At 42.8% G+C, this 23,986-nt stretch overlaps 1 protein-coding gene across 1 annotated transcript; it reads left to right on the top strand.

Moving 5' to 3' along the window:
* Positions 1 to 16: 16 nt before the first annotated feature.
* Positions 17 to 22,780, top strand: adgrg7.1 (adhesion G protein-coupled receptor G7, tandem duplicate 1). The gene is made up of 16 exons (XM_065018990.1): positions 17 to 116; positions 1,167 to 2,378; positions 3,559 to 3,663; positions 3,787 to 3,896; positions 5,588 to 5,731; positions 5,851 to 5,936; positions 6,090 to 6,223; positions 6,596 to 6,709; positions 6,946 to 7,115; positions 7,424 to 7,576; positions 19,440 to 19,552; positions 19,744 to 20,075; positions 20,326 to 20,407; positions 20,888 to 21,046; positions 21,332 to 21,491; positions 21,750 to 22,780. Exons 1-16 carry the CDS (start codon positions 80 to 82, stop codon positions 21,936 to 21,938), a joined length of 3,300 nt encoding a protein of 1,099 aa, XP_064875062.1. The 5' UTR covers positions 17 to 79; the 3' UTR covers positions 21,939 to 22,780.
* The last annotated feature ends 1,206 nt before the right edge of the window (positions 22,781 to 23,986 follow it).

Here is a 23,986-nt window from a genome sequence, read left to right on the forward strand (position 1 = left end):
AGGAGGAGAGCAACATAAGACCCACAGACGGTCTAATAATGTGCAGTCTGCTGACACTGGATGACTGGAAACAGCAGAGATGAAGGAGCTATGGGTTATGGTTGTCTTTGCTACAGGTAAGACTTGCTATATATTTGATTCATTCAGAGTGATTTAAGATGTTCAGACTACACTGACTGTACAAAACATGAAGAACCCCTGCTCTTTCCATGACATAGACTGTCCAGGTGATTCCAGGTGAAAGATATGATGCTTTATTAATGTCACTTGTTAAATTTACTCCAATCAATGTAGATGAAGGGGGCAGTTTAAAGAAGGGTCTTTAAGCCTTGAGACAATTGAGACATGGATTGTGTCTGTGTTCCATTCAGTGGGTGAATGGGCAAGACAAAAGATTTAAGTCCCTTTGAACAGGTATGGGAATAGGTGCCAGGCGCACCGTTTTTGTTCAAGAACTGCAACGCTGCTGGGTTTTTCATGCTCAACAGTTTCCTGTGTGTATCAAGAATGATTCACCACCCAAAGGACATCCAGCCAACTTGACATAGCTGTGGGAAGCATTGGAGTCATAATGGGACAGCATCCCTTTCGATACCTTGTAGAGTCCATGCCCTGACGAGTTGAGGCTGTTCTGAGGGCGAAAGTGTGTGGAGGTGCAACTCAATATCAGGAAGGTGTTCCTAATGTTTGGTATACTCAGTGTATGATGTTGTTGTTAAGAGTCTTCTGTGATTGAGAACATATATAACATATATAACCTTACTGTTTTTACAATTTGGTTTATTTAATATTAAAGTTCGATTTATAGGCAATGATTGATTGATATTTTGTCTGTTTGCCCCGAAGGATACAATACCATCAAAGAAGACATTGTTTCAGACTTTATTTTAATCCAAACACTTTCGATTTACTGTTAAGACATTGTTTACAGACTGTAAATAGACTACTGTCAGGTCTCAGATACAGTTGATAACAGAGTAGCCTTTGCTATCAAATGTCAACCGTGTTAAAGATTTCTTTCTCTCATAAAGTACAGTAGAAAACATTTCTACACTGATGCAGACACAATGAAACTGGAACAGCATGGATCATCTCCTATGATTATAGGAACTGACACTATGTATCCTTGTTTATGTGGTTTACTGAATTAATTATCTTTTTTAAAGTCTCTTTTCCACAGGGGGATCTCACCACATCCTCTGCCATTCCAACCACCATTGACATAACTATCCCAACTACTGATGACCCTTTAACGCCTGACTCTCCAGCTAGTGCCCCTCCAACTAATGACATTCCAACTACTGATAATCTAACTTCTGATAGTCCAACTACCGACATGCCAACTACTGATAATCTAACTACCGACACTCCAACTACTGAATACCCTGCAGCTACTACTGGTCATCCAACTACTAGTTACCTAACTACTACTGATCCTCCAGCTATTGGTTACATAAACACTACTGGTCTTGCAACTACTGGTTACCCTACCTCTATCCCTATCACCAGTATTAGTCTCCCCACCACCTCTCCTACCATCTCTAACACCACGTATAACACCAACACCACCACCTCTCCTACCATATCTAACACCACCTCTCCTACCATCTCTAACACCACGTCCAACACCAACACCACCACCACCACCTCTACCAACACTACCACCACCTCTACCACCACCTCTAGCACCATCTCTAACACCACCACCACCTCTACCAACACTACCACCACCTCTACCAACACCTCTCCTACCATCTCAAACACCACCACCACTTCTCCTATCATATCTAACACCATGTCTAACACCAACACCACCACCATCTCTCCTACCATCTCTAACACCATGTCTAACACCACCACCTCCACCTCTACCACCACCACCACCACCTCTACCACCACCACCACAATCTCCACCTCTACCACCACCACCACCTCTCCTATCACCTCTACCACCACCACCACCACCTCTCCTATCATCTCTAACACCATGTCTAACACCAACACCACCACCACCTCTCCTACCATCTCTAACACCACGTCTAACACCAACACCACCACCACCTCTACCAACACTACCACCATCTCTCCTACCATCTCTAACACCACCACCACCTCTCCTATCATCTCTAACACCACATCTAACACCAACTCCACCACCACCTCTCCCACCATGTCTAACACCACCACCTCTAGCACCACGTCTAACACCACCACCTCCACCCCTACCACCACCACCACCTCTCCTACCACCTCTACCACCACCACCATCTCCACCTCTACCACCACAATCCTTCCTCTGGTCTGTATCAACGGTGGTGAGCTGCAGAGTGGAGTCTGTATCTGTCCTGATGAGTGGAACGGAGAGACCTGTTCAGAGGGTACATCCACACACTTACACTATACCTAACCCTGGATCTACCATTCAGACTCCTCCACAATACTACACTACTATACCTAACCCTGGATCTACCATTCAGACTCCTCCACAATACTACACTACTATACCTAACCCTGGATCTACCATTCCCAGTACACACCACTACATTACTATACCTAATCCTGGATCTAACATTCATACTCCTCCACAATACTACACTACTATACCTAATCCTGGATCTACCATTCAGACTCCTCCACAATACTACACTACTATACCTAACCCTGGATCTACCATTCACAGTACACACCACTACATTACTATACCTAACCCTGGATCTAACATTCATACTCCTCCACAATACTACACTACTATACCTAACCCTGGATCTACCATTCAGACTCCTCCACAATACTACACTACTATACCTAACCCTGGATCTACCATTCACAGTACACACCACTACATTACTATACCTAAACCTGGAACTCACATTCAGAGTAAACAGCACTACACTACTATACCTAACCCTAGATCTACCATTCAGACTCCTCCACAATACTACACTACTATACCTAACCCTGGATCTACCATTCAGACTCCTCCACAATACTACACTACTATACCTAACCCTGGATCTACTATTCAGACTCCTCCACCATACTACACTACTATACTTAACCCTGGATCTACCATTCACAGTACACACCACTACATTACTATACCGAAACCTGGAACTCACATTCAGAGTAAACAGCACTACACTACTATACCTAACCCTGGATCTACCATTCACAGTACACACCACTACATTACTATACCTAACCCTGGATCTACCATTCACAGTACACACCACTACATTACTATACCTAACCCTGGATCTACCATTCACAGTACACACCACTACATTACTATACCTAAACCTGGATCTCACATTCACAGTACACACCACTACATTACTATACCTAACCCTGGATCTACCATTCACAGTACACACCACTACATTACTCTACCTAAACCTGGATCTCACATTCACAGTACACACCACTACATTACTATACCTAAACCTGGATCTCACATTCACAGTCCACAACACTATTCCTTGGATTTCACATTCAGAATATATATTTCATGTTCAGTCATACATTTGCTCCTTGTTGAAATGTATTTTACTTCGATAGGGAATTTCTGCAATTCCACCATCATTGGTGATTTTTCCTTCCCAAGAACAACGGTTGACTGGTCTGCTTATTCAGAAGAATTGTGTGATGAGAATACAACCAGTGGTATGTTATTCCCCACTTTTATTCACCTGAAATTACAAAAATGTATTCGTCTGTTACAGTCCTAATTAATGTTGTATTAGGTAACACAAAACCTTGAGTATCTGTTCATCTTGGTTCCTCCAGCCGGTTTACCAAAAGCCTCAGCAAGATGTTTGAATGACACTGGATCTCCAATGTTTGGTCCTCCTCATGTTCTGCAGTGTGAATTAACCCTCAGTGACATTCTAGGAAATGTAAGTCAATAGGTATATTTTTTATTATCCTGATTTACGACCAGTCTTGATTTAGCATTCTTCAGGTCAGTTACAGTCATCATTATGAGGAGTGGATCTTACAGTTTGAAGATCAGTAACAACTGGCTTCTACCTTCAGATCATGTATTCTGTTCCTTTATTCTGCTTAACAGGTGATGAGAATTTTTATTTATTTATTTATTGTGTTTTACGTAAAATTGTATTTTTACATTTAGTAGACGCTCTTATCCAGAGTGACCTATAGTGGTGAGTGCATACATTTTCATACTTGTCCCCTGTGGGAATCGAACCCACAACCCTGGCATTGCAAGTGCCATTCTCTACCAACTGAGCCACATAAACTCAGCAAAAAAAGAAACGTCCCCTTTTCAGGATCCTGTCTTCCAAAGATAATTCGTGAAAATCCAAATAACTTCACAGATCTTCATTGTAAAGGGTATAAACACTGTTTCCCATGCTTGTTCAACCATAAACAATTCATGCACCTGTGGAACAAGACACTAACAACTTACAGACGGTAGGCAATTAAGGTCACAGTTATGAAAACTTAGGACACTTAAGAGGCCTTTCTACTGACTGAAAAACACCAAAAGAAAGATGCCCAGGGTCCCTGCTCATCTGCGTGAACGTGCCTTAGGCATGCTGCAAGGAAGCATGAGGACTGCAGATGTGGCCAGGGCAATAAATTGCAATGCCCGTACTGTGAGACATCTAAGACAGCGCTACAGGAGACAGGACGGACAGCTGGTCGTCCTCGCAATGGCAGACCACGTGTAACAACACCTGCACAGGATCGGTACATCCGAACATCACACCTGCGGGACAGGTACAGGATGGCAACAACAACTGCCCGAGTTACACCAGGAACGCACAATCCCTCCATCAGTGCTCAGACTGTCCACAATAGGCTGAGAGAGGCTGGACTGAGGAATTGTAGGCCTGATGTAAGGCATCACCGGCAACAACGTCGCCTAGGGGCACAAACCCACCATCGCTGGACCAGACAGGACTGGCAAAAAGTGCTTTTGACTGACGAGTCGCGGTTTTGTCTCACCAGGGGTGATGGTCGGATTCGTGTTTATCGTCGAAAGAATGAGCGTTACTGCGATGCCTGTACTCTGGAGTGGGATCGATTTGGAGGTGGAGGGTCCGTCATGGTCTGGGGCGGTGTGTCACAGCATCATTGGACTGTGCTTGTTGTCATTGCAGGCAATCTCAATGCTGTGCGTTACAGGGAAGACATCCTCCTCCCTCATGTGGTACCCTTCCTGCAGTCTCATCCTAACATGACCCTCCAGCATGACAATGCCACCAGCCATACTGCTCATTCTGTGCGTGATTTCCTGCAAGACAGGAATTTCAGTGTTCTGCCATGGCCAGCGAAAGCCCGGATCTCAATCCCATTGAGCACGTCTGGGACCTGTTAGATTGGAGGGTGAGGGCTAGGGCCATTCCCCTCAGAAATGTCTGGGAACTTGCAGGTGCCTTGGTGGAAGAGTGGGGTAACATCTCACAGCAAGAACAGGCAAATCTTGTGCAGTCCATGAGGAGGAGATGCACTGCAGTACTTAATGCAGCTGGTTCAGGATGTTGCTGCAACTTATACAATGTTCTGTTGAAAATCAATACTAAAATATAATAAATAAAAACCCTTGTCTCTCCCTATTCAGATCTCCAGCAGTTCAGGTGATTTACTAGAGTTAGCCTTCAGTACTCAGATCCTGACCTCCCACCCAGAGCGGCTGTCAGCTGACAACATCACCACAGCAGCTCAGATAGCTAACACACTGCTTCAGTCTGCAAATATCACAGAGGTATAACATGTTTTGAAATCAAGTCGTGAGCTATGACATGTTCTGGAGAGAAACTAGAGGTTGTCACTGCAGTGATTTGAACACCTGAGGGTCATCCCCTGGTTTTGATCATGTTGCAGGACATCGCAGTGGCAGCTGTAACCACCATCAGTCAGCTGCTGAATGCCAGTGAGGAGAGTACACAGGAGAGAGACGCTGTCCAAAAGTACAGGAGTGTGTTTGTCTGTGTGTGTGTGTGAGCGTGCATGCGTGGTGGTGTGTATTTCTGCATATGCTTGAGTTTATGTGTGTACATGTGCCTCAGTGCGTGTCTGTATGGGTGCATGTACACTAATGTTTTTCTGTGTTTCTCTCCCAGCCTCACAGAGACCCTAGAGATGTTTTCCCTGGACCAGCACAATAATGTGTCCTTGGTGGTTCAGCCCAACCTGGTAGTCCAGTCGGTCCAAGTACCAAGTGACACAGTAGGGATCCAGTTTACTGCTCTGACTGGTGGGTGGGACTGCTAGTGAACCTACACACTGGCATTTAAAGTGATAGTTTATATGTGTGTTGACAGACTGTGTAAAACTTCTCAATTTTCAAATGTTTCTCCTCTGATGGTCAATAAGGTTTGAAAGGATTTGATTTGTTGTACTGCAGAACTGTGGTGGCTGCTGAAGATGGCTCATATTAATGGCTGTAATGGAGCGAATGGAATAGCATAAAGCACATGGATGTATTTGATACAATTCATCTTATTCTGCTTCAGCCGTTACAATGAGCCCGTCCTCCCATGAATGTGCCACCCACCTCCTATGGTACTGAAGTAACACTATATTGTTCTGATTTAAATTGCTAAATCAAATGAATCTCCTTCTCCAGGAAGATCTGGTAATTTTGTGGCCAACAGAATTCGTCTCAACACAAATACTTCTGAACTGATAGCTGATGAAGGAGGTGCGACCGATGTCCAGATTGTCATAGAATTCACACCAGGTGAGCCAATGTTGGTATGCAAACATAGTGTATAAACTCAAGCTTCAATTTCCTTGTTCCGCATTCACCAAGAGAGCTTAACTGCTCTTTGTGTTCTCCAAACATTTACATTTAGAGTCACTATCGAGATAAGCCCTCAAGGCAAGGTCAAACTACTCATGTATATGAAGTTCTGATATGAACAACAATCACTCTTTCTCCCTCTCTCTCTCTCCCCTCTTTCTCACCCCACTCAGTTTTACGTAGTAAAAACACAAACTACTCCATTGGTTTTGTGCTCTACCAAAACGACCGGTTCTTCAGGTCCAGGGCTTTCAGAGCTTCTCCAGGAACCAGCAGAAGGGTCATCTCTGCTAACCTGGGACAAGTGTCTGGGTTACATGTTGAGATGCTCTTCAAGCCCACAGTAAGATTTATCTTGGAATCAATAAACACATAGTGGTCCAAATTCTGTGGGAAATGCATTTGGAAGTTATTCATTATCTTAGTCACATGTTTGACACCCCTGGTCGAAGTTCTCCATTGATGCTACAGGGAACATATGTTGTCTTGTACATAATACAATCTATCATAATTGGTATTTATTATTTCCCACATTTACTTAAACCTGTTAGACTTCACAATTGACTGAGAATTTGAAAAAGATGAGTACTGTGAGTACACGTCTTTTGCTGAAGGATTTACAGTGAGTTTGTGTATGTTCTCACTTCTCAGGCTGTTCCCAACACCTCCCTCTATGACTTTGCCTGCGTGTCATGGAACTACACGTTGAAAGACTGGAGCACCTTTGGCTGCTACAAAGTCAACCACTCAGCAGACGGCCTGCGATGTTTCTGTAATCACACCACTAACTTTGCTGTGCTGATGGTGAATAGCTAGCTGCCTTCATCTCCCTTTTACTGACCACACTCTGACCTATCTGGGGTTCCTAGACTTTTTTGAAACATGACCCCATTTTGATATCTGAAGATTCTCGTGACCCAGCCATTTTGTAGTGTCTTAGCTCTTATTACTAATGGATATAATAAGAAAGTCTCCAATACAAGGAAGTGAACTGGAGCTTCACATTTGCTAAAGCTAGTTAGTGCAAGTACAGTGCTCTGTTCTTAAAGGAGACATCAGTAATTAACAGAAGATGACATTCCTTCTCTTATACAATCAGAGTCACTTCTACCAAACCACAATTGAAACATTTCCCAGAACTTGTTGTCGTTATTTTGCATCTTTTCATTTGAACTTGAACAGTTCATTTTTGTTTGTGTTTGTTTATTTGTAAGTCCAGTCTGTCTGGTATCTTCGTTCTGGGTAGCGCCTTGGATTGTCTGGAGGCTCCTGCACATCTGCAGTGTGTGCTTGGTCCATAATAGTTTCTGCTATAGCAGCACCTTCATCCACACGTTCCCTTCTTTCAGCCTGGGGTCTCTGTACCGTCCCACCGTCCTCTACAGTTTCCTGTGTGTCTCTCCCAGGATCTCTCTGTGCCTGTTCTCTCTCGATTGTTGTGCTGTTTTCCGTGGAATGCATTTGGTTAATGTGACGCCGCCACATTATGTCTGGGCTCACTTGAACCTGGTAAGTTCTGGGTCCCGTTTATGTGTGTACGATCCCTCTTGTCCATTTCCTCCCCCTTCTGTAATCTCGCACCATCACTTCCTGTACTGTTTGGAGATGGCGTTCCCGGCTGACATGAATCTTGAAAACTCATCACTTACAAAAGCTTGCACTTTGTCGCTTGCCAGCTGCAGAGCCAACCCGAAGCGAGTAAAAATTGTTCTGAGACACTATAGTCTGAGCTGAGGTGGAGGAGTCAGTGCCAAACACCTCTGTTCATTTGGAATTGACATCAACTATAACCAGAAACGTGCTTTCCAAAGGGGCCGGCGTCCACATGAATTCTCTGCAATGGGCTATTCCCATAAGTGGACTGGGGCAGGAGCAGGCATGTGAAAGGTTTCCAAACATCTGCTACAGTTCTTTGCCATATCTTCTATCTGTTGATCCAGCCTGAGCCACCAGAAGTGGCTCTCGCGAGCAGCTTCATTTTGACAATTACAACATGCCTTTCATGTAGTTGCTGTAAAAGCTGTTTGTATTTCTGGGGTATGATGACTCTCAATCCCCACATCAAACATCGAAGGTTACATATGAAACCACGGTTATGTGAGCTATATGGTTCACTCCAATATATTGGTGTCACTCCGTGGCAGAGGGACACATCCGAGGTGAGGATTTACAGATTTTCTCCTGTGTACACCTGTCACGGCGGGGGTCTGCCCCTATGTATAGACCCCATGGCCGCGACACACATACTTTTTGAGGAGCCTCTAGCACCGTAGAGAATTGTAGTGATCCATATAGCTCACATACGTAACTTTTGTTGTGTTTCACTATTTTGGATCACTCCAATATATTGGTATACACGTACCAGATTTAGTCAGTGCTAGAGGGACCTGGTCAGCCAGTGGCGAAGTCCTAGAGCGGGACCAAGATACAGGGTCCGACAATGAGGAAGGGGTCCCAGCGACGCCCAGGGCTGCTGAACCAACCGCAGAGGGAGGTGCCACATTTATCCGATAGTACCTAGCAAAGGAGCAAGTGGAAGCCTAGCTGGCCGCAGCACAGTTATCAGCGAGGGGCTATGCCAGTCGGCTCTCAGTAGAGCCCAGGGTGCAGCCACACCTCGTGTTGAATGTGCCCCCACAGATCCCAGCACTGGCCTGCCAGTCAGGCAGTATGCTGTCTTAATCGTGTCCACGATCCAGTGAGAGAGCCTCTGCTTTAATAACCCAGCCCTCAGGACTCTCTCACCATAGCAGACAAAGAGCTGGTCTGTTGTTCTCACTGACCGTGTCTGCTCCACATAGGCAGCCAGTGCCCTCACAGGGCACAGCATGCCCGGAGGGAGGCCCAGACTCCCCCCTCACTGCTGGGGGATGGTAAGCAGTCAGGATAAAAGGGATGTTCACATGCCTGTCTGACAGAACCTTCCGGAGGAATGAAGGGTTGTGGCGGAGAGATATACTCCTCCCACCGGGGTCTATACATATGAACAGGTTTCTCACATACAGTGGGGCAAAAAAGTATTTAGACAGCCACCAATTGTGCAAGTTCTCCCACTTAAAAAGATAAGAGAGGCCTGTAATTTTCATCATAGGTACACTTCAACTATGACGGACAAATTTTGAAAAAAAATCCAGAAAATCACATTGTAGGATTTTCTATGGATTTATTTGCAAATTAATGGTGGAAAATAAGTATTTGGTCACCAACAAACAAGCAAGATTTCTGGCTCTCACAGACCTGTAACTTCTTCTTTAAGAGTCTCCTCTATCCTCCACTCGTTACCTGTATTAATGGCACCTGTTTGAACTTGTTATCAGTATTATGGCTGCCTTTGCTACAGATAAGACTTGCTCTATATTTGATTTATTCAGGGTGATTTAACATGTTCATTAAGAGGTTAAGAGTCTTCTATGATTTAGAATTGTGTAGGAAAATTGCTTTCACTTCAGATGTGCAAACATGTATGATGCATTTAACTTATGAAATGATTATTATCCATATATAACCTTTCTGTTTTTAGTTTGGTTTATGAATTTTAAAGTTTGGTTTATAGTCAATGATTGATTTATGTTTTGTCTGTTTGCTGCGAGGGATACAATAGCATCAATGAAGACATTGTTTCAGACTTTTATCCAAACACGTTCGATTTACTGTTAAGCCATTGTTTACATACTGTGAATAGACTACTGTCAGGTCTCAGATACAGTTGATAACAGAGTAGCCTTTGCTATCAGCCGTTTATTGGCAGTGATAATGACTTCTTTCTCTCATAAAGTACAGTAGAAAACCTTTCTACCCGGATGCAGACACAATGAAACTGGAACAGCATGGATCATCTTTATAGCATGCTTATAGCAACTGATACTATGTATCCTTCTTTATGTGGTTTACTGAGTTAATTATCTTTTATAAAGTCTCTTTATCACAGGGGGATCTCAGCACATCCTCTGCCATTCCAACCACCATTGACATAACTACCCCCAACTACTACTGCTCCTATAACCCCTGACCCTACAACCACTACTGCCCCTATAACCCCTGACACTCCAACTAGTGCTCCTCCAACTAATGACACTCCAACTACTGATACAATGGGGCAAAAAAGTATTTAGTCAGCCACCAATTGTGCAAGTTCTCCCACTTAAAATGATGAGAGGCCTGTAATTTTCATCATAGGTACACTTCAACTGTGACATACAAAATGAAAAAGAAGATCCAGAAAATCACATTGTAGGATTTTTAATTTATTTATTTGCAAATTATGGTGGAAAATAAGTATTTGGTCACCTACAAACAAGCAAGATTTCTGGCTCTCACAGACCTGTAACTTCTTCTTTAAGAGGCTCCTCTGTCCTCCACTCGTTACCTGTATTAATGGCACCTGTTTGAACTCAGTATAAAAGAGACCTGTCCACAACCTCAAACAGTCACACTCCAAACTCCACTATGGCCAAGACCAAAGAGCTGTCAAAGGACACCAGAAACAAAATTCTAGACCTGCACCAGGCTGGGAAGACTGAATCTGCAATACGTAAGCAGCTTGGTTTGATGAAATCAACTGAGGGAGCAATTATTAGGAAATGGAAGACATACAAGACCACTGATAATCTCCCTCGATCTGGGGCTCCACGCAAGATCTCACCCCGTGGGGTCAAAATGATCACAAGAATGGTGAGCAAAAATCCCAGAACCACACGGGGGGACCTAGTGAATGACCTGCAGAGAGCTGGGACCAAAGTAACAAAGCCTACCATCAGTAACACACTACGCCGCCAGGGACTCAAATACTACAGTGCCAGACGTGTCCCCGTGCTTAAGCCAGTACATGTCCAGGCCCGTCTGAAGTTTGCTAGAGAGCATTTGGATGACCCAGAAGAAGATTGGGAGAATGTCATATGAAACGAAAATATAACTTTTTGGTAAAAACTCAACTCGTCGTGTTTGGAGGACAAAGAATGCTGAGTTGCATCCAAAGAACACTATACCTACTGTGAAGCATGGGGGTGGAAACATCATGCTTTGGGGCTGTTTTTCTGCAAAGGGACCAGGACGACTGATCCGTGTAAAGGAAAGAATGAATGGGGCCATGTATCGTGAGATTTTGAGTGAAAACCTCCTTCCATCAGCAAGGGCATTGAAGATGAAACGTGGCTGGGTCTTTCAGCATGACGATGATCCCAAACACACCGCCCGGGCAACAAAGGAGTGGCTTCGTAAGAAGCATTTCAAGGTCCTGGAGTGGCCTAGCCAGTCTCCAGATCTCAACCCCATAGAAAACATCACTGCTCTATAGGAGATCTGCATGGAGGAATGGGCCAAAATACCAGCAACAGTGTGTGAAAACCTTGTGAAGACTTACAGAAAACGTTTGACCTCTGTCATTGCCAACAAAGGGTATATATCAAAGTATTGAGATAAACTTTTGTTATTGACCAAATACTTATTTTCCACCATAATTTGCAAATAAATTCATTAAAAATCCTACAATGTGATTTTCTGGATTTTTTTTCTCATTTTGTCTGACATAGTTGAAGTGTACCTATGATGAAAATTACAGGCTTCTCTCATCTTTTTAAGTAGGAGAACTTGCACAATTGGTGGCTGACTAAATAGTTTTTTGCCCCACTGTAAGTGTTCCTTTTGTCCAGGTGGGAAAGGGCAGTGTGGAGTGCGAATGAGATTGAGATCTGAGATCTGTGGATCTGAATGAGATCTGTGGATCTGTTGGGGCGGTATGCAAATTAGAGTGGGTCTAGGGTTTCCAGCATGATGGTGTTGATGTGAGCCATGACCAGCCTTTCAAAGCACTTCATGGCCACCAACGTGAGTGCTACGATAGTAGAGGGACACATCCGAGGTAAGGATTTACAGATTTACCCCTGTGAACAACTGTGTCACGGCTGGGGTCCGCCCCTATATATAGATCCCATGGCTGCGACACACGTTCTCGTTCATTTTCTCGGGGGACGTCCGTATGGTTTGAGGTAAAAACTTTATGAAGTTCACTTGGTAAGTCACTGGTTTTCACACTGCTGTCCACTGACATGTCCTATTCTTTTCCAGGAGCTGATTGAGAGGCTGGAGTACTGCTGAAAGGTTTGGGAGGAATCTTCTGTCGTAATTGATCTGTCCAGTGAAAGATCTCACTTCAGTCACATTTTGCGGCCGTGGTGCCTGTACCACTGCATTGATTTTTGTCCTGTGATTTGGGCAATCCATTGCGGTCAATTTCATGTCGACAGAAGACAATCTTGTCTTTGAGGAACTCACAATTCTGTATGTTTGCCTGCAGTCCGTACTCTTTGTCTTCTCTGGACCTCTTCCAGGTTAGCCAGTTGCTCTTTGTCTGTGCGTCCTGTTACGATACACTGTGTTCATGGGATTCCTTGCAAACTCTGGCCAATAGTTTGTTGCCAAATGGTTGGGCCGATGCATTGCCAAAAATCAAGCGGTTATACCTTTTGTGTGTGTTTATTGTCAGGTACTGTTTGAACCTCTCTTCAACCGGTAGCTGCAGATAAGCCTTCACAGTTAACACACCCATCTTTCTTCACAATAGGAACTATGGGTGTGGCCCATTCGCTTCTGTCCACTTTCGGCAGGATTCCTGTATCCTGCAAGCGTTCCATTTCCGCTTCCACCTTTGGTCTCAGGGAGTATGGGACAGATCTGGCTTTGCAGAATGTTGTGTTGCATCATCTCCCAGTACGAGTTTGGCTGTGAAGCCTTTTACTGTTGCCATCTGATCACTGAAAACGGTCGCATATTTCTTCAGCAAGTGTTCCAGTGTTTGGTCTGTGCCCTTCCTTTTAGGCTGGGATGTGTGGAGCATTTTCAAGTCACACCAGTTCAGCTTTAGTTTAGACAGCCGTTCCCTGCGAACAAATAAGGGGTCAGTTCCAGGCTCCACATACACCTGTAACTGCTGTGTTTGCTTCCCATAATTCACTCTGTCTTGTAACCATTGGGCTCAATGACTCTCCTGAGTAGGTCTTCAGCAACACATTTGTTTTCTTCAGCTTGATATCCTTGAAGTGTTCATTGTAGCCAGTTGTGGAAATGATAGACACTGCAGATCCTGTGTCCAGCTCCATTTTGAGTGATGTGCCTTCGATTTCTGGTGTCACCGATATTGCGCTACTGCTGGGAGAAGTCACTGTCTTTAACTCCATTGTACCAATGAATTGTTCAACTGAATCACTGCCACTGTTCTCTGCTAGTGCATTCACAGGCCTTTTCACTTTCTCAGTTTTCCTGTTGTGACTGTAATTTGCTCTGCATGCTCTTTGAATGTCCCCTTTCTATCGCATTTGTGACACATCTTTGAAACGGCAGTCCTCTGCTCTGACCATCCCTGTTGCATTTTTAGGCCACACGGGGGTGCTGTCGACTGCATGAGAACTTGTGCAGGCAAGTTTATGAGAGGTCAGTCTTTATGCAACTCAATTGCATCTTTGGTCGCGGTTTCCATAGCTACAGCACTTTCAACAGCCTTTGCAAAAGTGAGATCTGATTCTGTGAGCAAACGTTTCTGAATGTATTCATGTTTCAGTCCATAAACAAATCTTTCCCTTAATGTGTCATTTAGGTTCTCTCCAAACTGGCAATGCTCAGACAGTTTCTTCAACTCTGCTACCCTCCCCTCATTCTGGTGTCAGTTCTGGAAATGAAAATGTTCCGCGATCAGGAGTGGTTTAGGTGATTTTGCAATATCTCCACAATCTCTGTGAATGTTTTCTTGGAGGGCTTCAGAGAGGCAATCAGATCTCTTAGCAAACTGTACGTTTTGGGGCCAATCACACTCAACAGCACTGATACAATGTTGTTTGCAATGAAGTACTGTTCCAGACGTTCAATGTAAGTTGCCTCCTTTTCTTGCGTGTCATCAAACTCGATGCTATATATTCTCTTTACCTCCGGCTCTGCGGGTCTTTGATCTGCAGCCTCATGATCGTCAGCACTCCCCTCGTCATCACTGGTTTCTGGCTGCTGCGCTACATCGTTGAAATGTTCCTCTCTTTCTACGAGCCCCGTCTGCATTCGTGATGCACAATGTAGGTAATCATCCTTGTCGCCATTGTAGTGTCTTAGCTCTTATTACTAATGGATATAATAAGAAAGACTGAATACAAGGAAGTGAACTGGAGCTTCACATTTACTAAAGCTAGTTAGTACAAGTATCAATCAATTTTTTTTTATAAAGCCCTTTTTACATCAGCCGATGTCACAAAGTGCTGTACAGAAACCCAACCTAAAACCAAACAGAAGCAAATGCAGATGTAGAAGCATGGTTGCTAGGAAAAAATCCCTAGAAAGGCCAGAAACCTAGGAAGAAACCTAGAGAGGAACCAGGCTCTGAGGGGTGGCCAGTCCTCTTCTGGCTGTGCCGGGTGGAGATATTAACAGTACATGTTAATATCAGGCCAAGATGTTGAAACATTCATAGATGATCAGCATGGTCAAATAATAATAATCACAGTGGTTGTAGAGGGTGCAACAGGTCAGCACCTCAGGAGTAAATGTCAGTTGGCTTTTCATAGCCGATCATTCAGACTTAGTGACAGCAGGTGCAGTAGAGAGAGAGAGAGTCAAAAAGCAGGTCCGGTGACCAAGTCAGGGTTCCATAGCCGCAGGCAGAACAGTTTAAACTGGAGCAGCAGCACGACCAGGTGGACTATGGACAGCAAGGAGTCATCTGGCCAGGTAGTCCTGAGGCATGGTCCTAGGGCTCAAGGCCCCCAAGAGAAGAGAAAGAGAGAATTAGAGGGAGCATATTTCACACAGAACACCGGATAAGACAGGATAAATACTCCAGATATAACAGACTGACCCTAGCCCCCGACACAAACTATTGCAGCATAAATACTGGCGGCTGAGACAGGAGGGGTTGGGAGACACTGTGGCCTCGTCCAACGATATCCCCGGACAGGGCCAAACAGGCAGGATATAACCCCATCCACTTTCCCAAAGCACAGCCCCCACACACCACAAGAGGGATATCTTCAACCACCAACTTACTATCCTGAGACAAGGCTGAGTATAGCCCACAAAGCGCCAACCCAGACATGAAGATCACGTCAGAGACTCAACCCACTCAAGTGATACACCCCTCCTAGCATGGAAGAGCACCAGTAAGCCAGTGACTCAGCCCCCGTTATAGGGTTAGAAGCAGAGAATCCCAGTGGAGAGAGGGGAACCGGCCAGGCAGAGACAGCAAGGGTGGTTTGTCGCTCCAGAGCCTTTCTGTTCACCTTCACACCCCTGGGCCAGACTACACTCAATCATAGGACCTACTGAAGAGACGAGTCTTCAATAAAGACTTAAAGGTTGAGACAGAGTGCGTGTCTCTCACATGGATAGGCACACCATTCCATAAAAATGGAGCTCTATAGGAGAAAGCCCTGCCTCCAGCTGTTTGATTAGAAATTCTAGGGACAATAAGGAGGCCTGCGTCTTATGACTGTAGCGCACATGTTGGCATGTACGGCAGAACCAAATAGGAAAGATAGATAGGAGCAAGCCCATGTAAGGCTTAGTAGGTTAGCAGTAAAACCTTGAAATCAGGCCTAGTCTTAACAGGAAGCCAGTGTAGAGAGGCTAGCACTAGTAATATGATCACATTTTTTGGTTCTAGTCAAGATTCTAGCAGCCGTGTTTAGCACTAATTGAAGTTTATTTACAAGTACAACATAGAGCAACACTGCACATGACCAAGGGTGCTCCGTTCTTAAAGGGGACATCAGTAATTAGCAGAACATAACATTTTAATGTTTTGTAGTAATTAAGAGCCAATGTTTATTTTTTTATTTGGGGCTATGGCAGTCAATTGCAAAACATTTTAACAGTGTTTCTGCTTGTCTTCTTTGATTTGAATGCAGACTGGTACACTAAATCCAGCCGCGCACAGATATTAGCTGTCAAAGGGGTACCAAGTGTTTTAATACTCAGAGGGAGACGGCTGGGTATTTATTCCCTTTGAGTCAGGAACCAAAATGCGTTGTCTGCAGCATTCGGTCATATGATGAGTAGATCAGCTTTTCAATGTCACTTCCCGGCATGTCAACTAAGTCAGGATCACACTCAAACGGATTTCTCTCCAATAAGACATTTTCTCCTCTGAATCTACGGTCACTCATCTGCAGAATGTTAGAATATTTGAGTATTTCTCTTGCATGCTTGCGTTCAGTTTCCCTAATATGACAGTTGCACAGGCAGTGTGACACATTTATTTTAATTTCACAAAAAGTCAGCAAAGTCTGTTTGTTTTTTTGCCCACTATTCAATCCTATGGAATCTGTTTTCATCAGTATAGTCACGCAGCACACTGAACATCCTTTGTCCTGTTTCATGCTCGAAAATTGTAAGACAGAACAATATGTCCTTGTGAATAGCATCCCCGACATGTAGCAAACAAAAGTAAATGAACGGGCATCTCGGCCCTCACAACTAACATCCATTTGGAAACCTGGGGAGTTTTTTAGTGGTTCAGTCAGTTTCCTATTGATTGCTAGCTATAGCATCAATTCTTAGATTTACAGTGTTATCAGAGAAAGGTATTGATGTGAGTTTCTGTGCCTCCCCACATCTTGTTTTCACCATATCTATTGTTGCGATAATATACCTGAAATAGTATGTGGTTTCATACAGTAGTGGGCCTAGCCATTCACCATGGGAATAGAGTGACCACATGTCCCGGATTGTGCAGGACAGTCTTCCATTTTGGACCTTTGTCCCGCAACCAAACAATCACGTCCCACATTTTATCAACACATTCAAACACCACCACCAATTTAGAAAAAAAACCTGTCTTTGTCCCGTATTTCAGTCAGACATTGCAACCTGTGTCTTGCAGTCCCGTTGCCTGTATACCTGTGTATACCTGTATATCGTAAGGATGTGGTAACTTACAGCCATGGTGATGTTAAAGACTTTTCTCCAATCAGTGTTGAGATCTGATATTCTGCTCAGCACAAGATGAGACCTAGCCTATCATCAACCAATATTTCTCAAAACCTTTCGGACTAAATTCCAGCAAACTTGGAGAGGACATTTAGGCCTCCTAAACTACTTCAAAAATCTTCTGATGAAGAGCTAGAAAAGTAAGTAAATAGCCATATTAGACTGAAAGAGATAGGCACAGCAGTGGAAAGTAGGGTGCTGAAGGTGCAGGACCCCCTGAAAAATGTGAAAATAATAAATATTTTCACAACAATAGTGCATTGGGCCTTTACTAGTCTTGTATTAGTGACTTACAGTCACGTCAAACATTGCAGCCAAAACAACAGCAAAGTAGCTGCATTTGCATTTGTTTAAGCTGTTTTCTAGTGACATTTATTTGGATGAAATTTAGCCTGACAGAGAAAATGTGCTCACTAGTCAGGACACTGTCACTTAAAGGAGCTAGCCAAAAACAACACAGCTAACACAATCACTTCAAACTGAAGCTGGAAAGACTTCAAATTAGCTGCACTTTGTTTTGTTTGACCTTTTACCAATTTACATTTCTTTGTATATATCCATAAAAATGATGCCAGCTGATTCATGATTTCAACTGGCTGAGAAACGTGCCTCCCTGTCAAATCTACAATGTAGAAAACAAAAAGAAATGTGAGATAATATCTAGATGCTTTTTATAGTAGAGATCAAGTTTATACATTGACTGACTGGGCTGATGAGATAGTGGATTGAGATGTCAGATGGGACAGAGTAAATAGGCATTTTAACGTCATAGATTTAGTCGGTGATAACTTGTGGAATAGACACCAGCTGGAATGCAGTTTTAACCAATCAGCATTCAGGATCAGACCCACACATAAAAAAGCTGAATCAATATCTTGGAAGATCACATAATTATTATTTATTATTCTACATAACATAATCAAATATAATAGCATAATATAATGTTACTATTACATTAAAAACACCCCCTCATGAGATTCAGGTGGTTGGTTAGCTGTATATTCCCAAAATATGATCATGCCACTAGGCAGAATGTGCTTTGATTGAAAACAAAATCATGAAGGCTATATAGTTTAACACCATCTGCTCTAACTTGTGCATGAAACAGTAACTCAATAAGATCTAAATGCATATTCTCATGAATCTGATTGAGATTAAACGATTGGCTATCAGATGCATTTTGGACATTTCACTGTCAAAACATGAAGAATTATCATTCATGATTGATAGATGATGCATTGGTCTATTTTGAAGTTAGGTACAGGGTAGGTTACACTGTCCCATAAATCATCCTGTTGTCTCGCATTTTTGTATTTTAAATGGTGGTCACCTTAAGTGGGAATGATTCAAGTGCAGTGGTCAAGTGCGGCCTTTTCCCACGATCTAAGGGCGCTCTCTGGTTGATTTTTATGTTTTAGATTTCAATCATTTTCATTTAGATTTTTAAGGTTATCCACATCATAGTGATTTTGAGAAACAAAGACACTCATTATTTTATATATATATTTTTTTGCAGGATTTTGGATATTCTCCTGCAACCCCATTTTCAAATCAGGCGACCCCACATGGGGTCGTGACCCCTAGTGTTGGAACCGCTGACCTATGGTTTACCACAGCATATCCAGACAGATGAGGGCGAGGCCTTTATACAGTATGATTGAGACAGAAATTTAGTGTTGAAATATTATTATTTATTTTTTTTCTACAGTCATTCAGGATGGATTTTAAATACGCTGAAGTGCTAAACTGGATCACCATATTGGGATGTTCCATGTCCATCGTAGGGTTGAGTTTAACAATAACATTCCAGTTGGTGACCAGGTAAGATCCTACAGGGATCCAGAACCAATTCAAAATATTTGGTGCATTTCAATAGTGTAAAGAAGCCCTTTGTCTGATCCAACATGACTTGATAGGTGAAACCATTATAAAACCCACTATTAATGAACCAACACATCCATAACTACACATCTAACTTCCCTAACATAGTGTTGTCTATCACCTGTCCCCAGGAAATCACGCAAAACCAACCCAACAGTCCTCTTAGTGAGCGTCTGCATGTGTCTCCTGATCTTCACCCTCCTCTTCATGTTGGGAGTGGACAACCCTCATAAACAGCTGGACAAACCTGAAATACAGGAGGACAACATTCTCCCCCCGTCCGACACACACACAGAGCAGGACAGAGGGCCTTGTACTGCAGTGGCAGTCCTGCTGCAGTACTTCCTGTTGGGGACGTTCACCTGGAACACGCTGTACGCCACACATGTCTTCCTGATGATCAGAAACAGCCTGGCCACCAGCCCGTCACACTTCACAGCCTATACCGTGGCCATCGGTTGGGGTAGGACAGCATGGAGAAACATCAAGTATTTAGTAGTTTCAGAAGCTTTGGCTGACATTAGACCTGGGCTCCTTGAACTAAAACTAATGCTAGGTGATATTTTCAGGCTCTAATAAGCCTGAAATAGAACTTAAAAGCAACTTGTATAGTGATGTAATGTCTTTAGAGGATGTATGTGTGGTATATATATACTCTGTATATGGCTGCATGCAAATCTACCAGGAAATAACAACATCATTCTGTCTTTTAGGACTGCCTGCGGTTGTGGTGGCCCTCACCTTAGGAATTAGTTACAGAGTGGATGATCCACTGGGATACAGGCAGGAGGAATTGTGAGTCAATACTACTACTGGTCTACTTCTCTGTAGTGTATTGTACTATACTATGCTGTGCTATATTATACTGTGCTGTTGTGTACTGTGCTGTACTGTTCTATACTATACCTTACTCTACTGTGCTATACTACCAGTATTACACCTGAGTACTGTGCTGTGCTGTACTGCAATTTACTTCCTCTTCAGTGGTTATTGTATAATAGGTTCAATTTAAATTAAAGTGGGGCAATTGCTTTATAACATTTTATAACTCATGCTGTAAAAGGTTATCCCTCTCAATGTTCGTATGCATGTTTGTAATGCATGCTAATAATTGACCAATAGCAATATAAAAAGTTCAAACATAAGTTATTAAAATAATGTTCTATTTCATTCAAAGGTTTCTTGTTTACTTCATACCACGTTATTCAATTCACTAGTGTCCTGTTTTGTCTGTCACATAGTCCCACTCTCTAACTCATTCATTTGACCTCTCAGTTGCTGGCTCGCTGCCCTCAATCCAAAGGGGAACTTTGACTTCAAGCTGCCAATGTTTTGGGGGTTCCTGATACCTGTGGCGTTCATGCTTATCTTCAACACGGTGGTGTTGGTATGTTTTACAGTTACAACATGCAAGACCAACCCACATTTAACCAGGTAACATTAATTGTGGCATTTTGGAGGCAAAAAGTACAAAGTTGTAGTCATTAAGATGTCTTGATTTAAATGCTTGTTAATGCTTTATTGTCTTACTTACTTAGCTTGTAATAAATAATATGTATTATTATTCTATTATTATTAATTGTCGTTAGTAAGAAAATCATCAAATGTAGTGAGCACCACGGCTCTAACCCACTCAGTCAATGGTAGCATACTGTTCTTATACCACAGCATTACGGCAGTCTATTACAGCAATCTAAGTATGTTGGTTATGTTTCCCAGTACAAGACACACATCGATGAAGAAGAAGTTCCTCAGTAGCTTTTCTCTGGCTGTGGTGCTCGGTCTCTCCTGGATCCTGGGCTATCTGTTGCTCATTACACAGAACCAGACCATGTACACCATACTCAACATCTCCTTCTGTGTTCTCACCACCACTCAGGTAGTAAATGTATGCACTCACTACTGTAAGTCACTCTGGATAAGAGCGTCTGCTAAATGACTCAAATGTAAACTAGAAATACTAGTGTACTATTGTACCACAGAATCCAGACATGAATGAAAATTAGATACCTAGTAAATATAAATAAATTGAGCTGCTCTTTATGGAAACGTTACCTTTTGTTTGTCATTTTGTTGGTCCTTGTGTGTTCCTGAAAATCCTTGATAACGTCTTTGTGTTTTTGCTTTCGCTCCACAGGGTTTGCAGATTTTCATTCTGTTCACCGCAAGAACATCAATTGTCAAGAAAATGATGGCAGATGCTTTGAAATCTGTCTCTAGTGTTGAGATCCCACGTCACACCAAGAGGTTCAGTCTATGGCGAGGCAAGCACACTGATAACGTAGAATCATACACACAGCTGGACCCTATTGTGTCAACACATTAACCCTTTATTAACTGCCACATAATTTTTTTCTTCTGAAATATATGTGTATTTAACCTTAATATAGGCCATAAATAATTAGTATTGGATTGCTAACATCTCAACCAGCCTGTTCAGTTGCCTAATTATGTTAAACTCATTTTGTATTGGATTTTACATATGCTTTTTAAATCATCTGAAAAATGGTACATTAATTAACTTCAGTTACTTATAATGGAAGACACGCCAAGATAAATGATGACTGATATCAAATATGAATACAATATGATATATTTGTGTGTCAATATATGACTATTCAAATATATATACATTAATGTTTACTGTTTATATGTTCATAATACCTGTAAAATTACATGTCCTGAAAACATTTGTGAAACAAATTGAAGATAACAGGCAGACTTTAAATACTGATATGAATATGAAAATATATTTATATTTGCACAGACAAAAAAATCCCACAACAATATTTTTCCATTGTCCATAATAGCTAGCTTTGTCTAAATAGCATTCCTTTAATGTGCAACTCAACCGCCAGGTAGAGCATATTTTTCAAGAGTTCCTCAAATTAATAAATAACATATTAGTAATTTTGTGATACCAAAAATGATGTTTTAGAGGTCAACAACATTGTACAGACATGTAATATCCCATTTTATACACAATTAGTACTGACAATGTCAGATTAATCAGGTTCAGTTTTGCTCAAGTTCACGTCCGGGTTTTTAACCATCTTTGAATGTTTGTGTAAAAATATATAGGAGTCCAATAATGAAAACCACATGGTCATTTTACTAAATGGCATGATAAAATATGTTGAATAAAAGTTATGTTTATTTGAATTTACATTTGGTTGTCAGCCACTCAGTTGAGCTGCCTCTTAAAGTGTTAATTTCCAACTTGTTACTCACAGATTGTATAAAGCATCTAATTGATTGGCTGCAAGTTCAACCTGTCAATATCTCATAGACCTCCATTATTGCCTATAGTTATACACACACCATTTATATATATCAAAAGTGTTATTGCCCAATAATGTTTTACCATGCACATGTTTGCAAATTTACATTGTTGGGTCAGTAAAACCAAGGCAGACTGGTTCGGGGATGCAGAACCAGGTCAAGCTGGAAGAAAGCAGATGCAAAGGAGTGCTGTGGTGCAGAGGGAGATATGAAAGACTAAGAAAGCAGGGAGGAATGAAAGGCTGAAGAAGAAAGCAGGCATGTCAGAGGGAGGTATGAAAGGCTGAGGAAGAAAGCAGGCATGTCAGAGGGAGGTATGAAAGGCTGAGGAAGAAAGCAGGCATGTCAGAGGGAGGTATGAAAGGCTGAGGAAGAAAACAGGCATGTCAGAGGGAGGTATGAAAGGCTGAGGAAGAAAGCAGGCATGTCAGAGGGAGGTATGAAAGGCTGAGGAAGAAAGCAGGCATGTCAGAGGGAGGTATGAAAGGCTGAGGAAGAAAGCAGGCATGTCAGAGGGAGGTATGAAAGGTTGAGGAAGAAAGCAGGCATGTCAGAGGGAGGTATGAAACACTGAAGAAGAAAGCAGGCATGTCAGAGGGAGGTATGAAAGGCTGAGGAAGAAAGCAGGCATGTCAGAGGGAGGTATGAAAGGCTGAGGAAGAAAGCAGACATGTCAGAGGGAGGTATGAAACACTGAGGAAGAATGCAGGCATGTCAGAGGGAGGTATGAAAGGCTGAGGAAGAAAGCAGGCATGTCAGAGGGAGGTATGAAAGGCTGAGGAAGAAAGCAGGCATGTCAGAGGGAGGTATGAAAGGCTGAGGAAGAAAGCAGGCATGTCAGAGGGAGGTATGAAAGGTTGAGGAAGAATGCAGGCATGTCAGAGGGAGGTATGAAACACTGAGGAGGAAAGCAGGCATGTCAGAGGGAGGTATGAAAGGCTGAGGAAGAAAGCAGGCATGTCAGAGGGAGGTATGAAAGGCTGAGGAAGAAAGCAGGCATGTCAGAGGGAGGTATGAAAGGCTGAGGAAGAAAGCAGGCATGTCAGAGGGAGGTATGAAAGGCTGAGGAAGAAAGCAGGCATGTCAGAGGGA

The sequence above is a fragment of the Oncorhynchus nerka genome, linkage group LG5, assembly GCF_034236695.1.
Source record: "Oncorhynchus nerka isolate Pitt River linkage group LG5, Oner_Uvic_2.0, whole genome shotgun sequence".
In the NCBI taxonomy this organism is placed as follows: Eukaryota; Metazoa; Chordata; class Actinopteri; order Salmoniformes; family Salmonidae; genus Oncorhynchus; species Oncorhynchus nerka.